This window comes from Bos indicus x Bos taurus, chromosome 12 (assembly GCF_003369695.1).
Source record: "Bos indicus x Bos taurus breed Angus x Brahman F1 hybrid chromosome 12, Bos_hybrid_MaternalHap_v2.0, whole genome shotgun sequence".
NCBI classification, from domain to species: domain Eukaryota; kingdom Metazoa; phylum Chordata; class Mammalia; order Artiodactyla; family Bovidae; genus Bos; species Bos indicus x Bos taurus.
Window position 1 is genome coordinate 11,222,548 of NC_040087.1, and position 6,189 is coordinate 11,228,736.

At 42.0% G+C, this 6,189-nt stretch overlaps 1 protein-coding gene across 1 annotated transcript; it reads right to left on the reverse strand.

Annotated features, from left to right (window-relative positions):
• Nucleotides 1–638: 638 nt before the first annotated feature.
• KBTBD7 (kelch repeat and BTB domain containing 7) lies at nt 639–5,292 on the reverse strand. Its single transcript, XM_027557134.1, has one exon. The coding sequence runs from the start codon at nt 5,009–5,011 to the stop codon at nt 2,969–2,971; it is 2,043 nt and encodes a 680-aa protein (XP_027412935.1). The 5' UTR covers nt 5,012–5,292; the 3' UTR covers nt 639–2,968.
• Between the last annotated feature and the right edge of the window lie 897 nt (nt 5,293–6,189).

The window sequence follows — 6,189 nt, forward strand, 5'->3', positions numbered from 1 at the left end:
CAATATGTCTCTTGCAAAATGCTAATTCCTTTTTTGTAGAAGTGTTCTTGGGACTGTTACAGTGTTCTTACCCTGGGTGTGCAAATGAACTGCAGAAATGTCTAACACCTTTGAAATTATGAAAACATAAACATGTACATTTTTCTAGGGAATGGGTCAAAAGATTTCATCAGATTATCAGTAAGATCCAGGTATGAAACAGGCTAAAAAAAAAAAAAAGCACACACACACACACACCACTGCTCAACTAGAGGATATAGAAGGAAATTATAATTTAACTGTAATCCTAAACCCAAATTGTTCACTAAATTAGTCCCTTTTTTGTCCTTTTGAAAATACCAATGCTAACCATTTGAATATTTAAATTAGTTGAAATAATTTGGGTTCTCTGAGTTTTTCAGACTACAGGCAGATAGATACAAAAAATAAGTAAGATCATTCTTAAGTTTTACACACAGTAATCCTGCAAATGACATTATATTAAGCATTTGCTAAAATCTGTGTCGATTAATTGTGAAACTGAGACAAAGGAGCTTTCCTGTGATGAAGGGATTTCAACACTGCTCTGCTGCTTGTGTCACTATGTAAGCAAGGGTTTTGTACATTTAGCACAAACTCAATCAAGAGGTCAGAAGGCCTGGGGTTCTAGTGCCAGTTTTATTTGTAACTAACCATGTACAAATCACTTTCTATTAAAAAAAAAAAAAAGTTAACATCTATCCTTAATTCACAAACATATTAAGAAACCAAAATCCTTTCTAAGAAAAGCTCTTTGTAAACCAATATTTTACTACTAATTAGCTTATACCTAACTCAGAGGATGAGAATGACACATGAGAGAATGTCTCTTATCAACTGGTTGCACAGCTTAATTCTGTAGATGGATAACGTGGTTGTGAACAGCTTGTTTCTATTTCAATCTTAGAGAACAAAAAACTATCAACAAGAAGTTACTGGTGAAGAAAAGTGGGCCAAAAAATACAATTAAGATAGAGCTTTCCACGTTAGGAGCAGTGCTTGTTGACGTCCCTCTATGGAACAAAAACTAGCACTGTTTGCTGTTTTGAAGGAACATACGCTGCTGGAGTAAGAATCTTATTTCACTAAATAATATTAGACAGGAACCTCCTGCAGATTCTTCCAGTGGCCCATCGAAATGGCTAAGAAAACATTATTTGTGTGTTTGGCTTTTTTAAACCATTTTCTCTCTCCCTCCCTTTGCTTAGTTTCAAAATTCTGTTCTCCAGAATACACTCCTCAGTACTCTGCCTGGGTAAAAAGAAATGTCAGCACTTGGTCACTAGAGAATAAGTATAGACGAGGAATTAGTATGTTGCTGAACAACGATTCAAGAAGATAAACTAAGTGAATATAAAAAAATGTATAGACCACAAGCATTTGTACATATACACTATTTATCATGTTTATGTATTGTGACAACCGTATGTATTAACAGACCCTCAAAAAGTAAGTACCTATATGTTCTCGTATTTAACAGTATCAAATTTGTGCAACTTAAGTCTCTATTTCTACATCTTCCCTTATTATGGTGATATAAAACAAAAAAAACAAAAATCAGACTGGAGCATGGTTCACAGAGAAATATAGGAGAGAAACAAATAAATAAAATAACCAGGTACACCACTGCTTAGGGAAGTATTTTAGAGGAAACATATTCTCACTTTTGGCCCCAAATGTCATCATCCACTTATGTTATTTGTCAACTTTTAATATAAAAATAACTTCAAGCTGATAATCATTTACAGTGACTTACAAAACTGACAGAAAATTTCAATGCTACATAAAACAATTTTATACACAGCTTAAAATTTTAAAGTTCTCTCTGGCACTTGATTTTAGAGTTGATAGACACAATAACTACTACTGATCTCAATAAAATACTGTTTTTAGCTTATACACATCTTCAAAGCCATATCACCTCACAAAAATCACTTCCTGCCAAAGAATTCTCTAAGACAAACACCAAAACTATACAGCCAAAATGTTGTAGGAAAGCATATAAACGTTTTAAGACAAGGCATGACCAATGGATTAAAACTTTACATTACCCAATCACAGTCCAGTGAAAAAACAACTGCTCCTCTGATTCAGTGTAACATGTATCAGGTATAAATGAAAAAATACGGCAAGTTATCTATTGTTTTTGGTTTAGAAGGGTCTAAATAGTGGTACTACTAGAATGGATGCTTTTTAAGACAGAAAAATGGTCACATTTAGCAAGTACACATTTTATATTCCAAAAATAAAAAGGAAAATTTTTTGTAAGACAGGGGAATCCTGATTTTTTTTCCCTTACTTTTTGTGAGTGCTTAAGACCATTCTGTCCATTATCAAAATGAAATCACTCTTTGATAACCTTAATTATATGTCCAATTGTTCTTCTTTGCAGAAGAGAAGAAAACCAAACCAAATTTTAACAAACTATATTAAACTTAGAATACTAAAAACTATGTGAGAATTTGGGAAATCTACTACTTTCATTATTCAGAGGGAAGATATAAATCTTCGAAACCTGCCAACAATTTCTAGTCCAATTTTCTACACAAAAATGAAAAAGCTAACTTCCCCCCACAACACTAAACAGAATTTTAAAATGAACAGAAGACTAAATTAGATAATCAAAATATAAACCATGTAATTAATGAAAACAATTCACTAGTGCAACAAATTCTTGAACACGGAAAAAAACCAGCAAGCATTCTCATCAATTACATGGTTCATTTTTTTTTTGCATATTTTAATCTCCACTTTCAGCACAGTAAATTATTATATAGCTTATATCATGGACTGTTTACATTTTGTAACATTACATTAGCAATTCAAACATTACCCTTTCTAAACCAAATATGCAATCCTAATCAAAGTTTTCTTTTTTCCCCAGAAAAGGAAAGGACATCTTTTTAAGATATATTCATAGCAATAGAAACATCTTAGTATTTCAAAATATTTACAAAGAACCCTGCTGATCCTGTGCATTTCGCTGAGGGGCTACCTGTACCCAGACTTCATCATCAGAAAAAGAACTTGAACTTCCTGACTCAGAGTCCAGTTCACTGAACCCATCTAAGTCCCATTCAGTACTAGACTCACTCCGTGCATCATCTTCCTCAGTGATGAAACTCTGACCAGGTTCAAGGCAGGAAGGATAAACACGAGCACAGAGGCAAATAAAGCCAGAGTCAAACTGCAGAAGCCCTAACATGGTCCCTATATTAATCCACTGGTCTTCCCTTGTATCATATTCATACACAGTTACCCGGTTTTTTTTCCATTGAGGGGTTGTGGAAGTGATGAGGAGCAACTTTTGGCCATGATTGACAATCTGGTAGTTGTGGGTCTCTGAGTCCAGGGGAATATTACTAATACGCCTCCATTCTCCCCTGGCTGGGTTATACACCTTCATGACTGGGATGTCACAGATGCAATAGATCTCATCATTGAAGACACAGGCTTCCTGAAAGTCACTCCGTTTAAGTGAAGCACAGTTCAGCCACATATTATGGCTAGGATCATAGCAGAGCATGCGCTTACTGTTCACAGCATAAAGATAGTTCTGAACCACTATGAGTTCAAAGGAATAGAAGGAATGTGGTACAGGAGCCACTAAGGCCCACTGGTTCCTCTGAACACTGTAGCACTCCACTTCCTTTAATTTCACTCCAGTAATGGGGTCACGCCCACCCAGGATGTAGATGTAGCCATTGAGATATGCCACATCCATGCCCTCCCGGCAGAGCAGGCGGTCAGCAAGTTGCTGCCAACTATTCTGGGCTGGTTTATACACCCAGAGATCCTTCCTGGGCTGGGCAGCTAGATAGATGTCATGGTCTGGAGAGACACAGACAGCTGAAGAGGTGACAGTCTTAGTGTGGGCCAAACTGGTCAAAGGCGATGGCATTGTGTAAATGTCCCCCGAGTATGGGTCATAGCACAGAAAGGGATCTCTGGGATGGCCAAAGAAGATCACCATCTCCTTGGCACACATACCCAGCCTCTGGGGTGGATTTTCTGCTATGGACACAACAGAGCTACTGCTGCTGCTCTCTGGCTTGGGCACCAGAGACTTGCTCAACATGTCACCATACCGCATCTGCAGGGCCCCTTCAACAAGGTCCAGACAGTACTTCTTCACAATGGGCTTGGTCAGCAGTTCTTCCAGGTAGCCCCGATCTTCGTCAGTGAAGTGGGTCCAGCGGACACACTTGAAGACTTCTGCAGCGCTGGGACCCCGCTCCTTGGGAGCCGCCTCCAACCACTGCACCGCCACGTGACACACAGTCCGCTCACTCTCGATGTCTAGACTGTCCAAGCGCAGGACAGCTAGCAGCTGGGCCAGGGTCAGATCTGCCAGGGACTCTTCCCGAATCGAACCCATGCGGCTGAGCTGCTTGAAGTTGTGGGCTATAAAGGACTGGGCCTGTGATCGCAGCTTGTGATGGTCGAAGGCGTCGGCGAACTTGAGGATGGCCGTGCAGTTGGTCAGGTCAAGGCGGCGGGCTAGGAAGGAGGCACAGGCTTCCCGCACGTACTCCAGCTGCAGCATGTCGGAGGCCGCGTAAAGGCGCTGCACGTTGGCCTCACTTAATGACACGCGACCGGTGTAGCAGTAATCGACCAGCACCTCGAAGGACTCGGCGTCCACGTCGTGCATGGTCACGTTCGTCTGATGGCTCTCGTACATGCCGCCGGTGAACATACTCTTGAAGTAGGGACACGCGGCCGCCAGCACGTTACGGTTGCAGGAAAAAAGGCGGCCCGTGCCGGGCCCGCTGCCGGGGGTGACCACCTCGATGGTCACATCGCAGAGCAGCCGCGCGTCGTAAAAGGACTTGAGCTGGGCCAGCAGGGCTGCAGAATGGCCCGTGTCCTTCAGCTCCTCCGGGCCCGTGAAAAAAGCCGAAACTGAGGGCTTGGAAATCCTCTTGGGACGCCTCCCGCCGCGGGGACTGGCGAGACGGCGAGAGCGCGGAGCTTCTTCCCGGGACTGCATGGTGGAGAGGGCGGCGGGGAGCGAAGGACGAGAACCAGGCTCTGGCGCCTCCTCGCTCTCTTTTCGCTGACGCCGAGACCGCTGTGTCCCTGAAAAGACTGCCGCGCTGATTTAAGTCAGCCCTGCTCCGCGGTGCCTCCTCCCTTTATCGCGTAGACAGTGCCTGACTCACCCGGTTCCAGTTCCACGCCCTTTCTCCGCCTCAGCTCGCCCTCACAGGACCTACAAACTGGAACCAAGCGATCCGCCACCGCCGCGCTGGCAATACCGGTAGGTGCCCAGGAGAACTACGGCTCCCAGGTTGCCTTTCGCGCCTCGAGGCATGCCGGGACCCCGCGGACTCTGCGGCTTAGGCTGCCTCACAGGAGCCGCTGTGCATGTTGGGATCAGTAGTTCCAGTAATATCGCGAGGCTTCTGGGGGTCTACTGGTTTAACTAACAGAATCAGCAAGCGTTTATTCCAGGTTTGATGGTTTAGAGCTGTGGGTTTGAAGTCTAGAGTGGAAGTCCCGTTTTAATATTCATTAGTCGTGCAACTTTTCTGTCAGAACTTTTCCCTGTCTGGAAATTGGGGATAATAGCATTTCATTGGATTCTGGGAGAATGGAATGATCTAAATTTCATAGGACATAGGATGCTTCAATAAATACTTGTTGATTAGATCAATAATTGTTTACACTGTGACTAAAACACAAATATTGAGTAACTGTTGGCTTTTCATTTAGAATTTATGAAAAATGAGGCATCCACTTATTCGAAACCATGAGCAGTTTCTACAAAGAAAACTTGCAGTGTTTACTGTGGCTTCTTTTCCAAGGTTCTGAAGAGTATTACAGTATTTTCAGTACTAAATGATATGTAGGTTGAGCAGGATATCTTAGACAAAGATGAGGTCCTGCTGCTGTCGCTCCAGTCGTGTCCAACTCTGTGCAACCCCATAGACGGCAGCTAGAGAACAGCATTTCTGATGGTCTTACATGGGCAAATCAGGCACATTCACAGATACATTGACCTCTCACCTAATCAACACTTCATCAACTAGGGAGCAAAATTATTTTCATAACTTCTTAATAAGAGGGTTACTCATATTTCTTCTTTTGCATCTTTTCCAAAAATCAATTAAGGATTCTATAATTGTCTTTACTAAGAAGTTACAAAGAAGAGTTCTAAATTAAAAT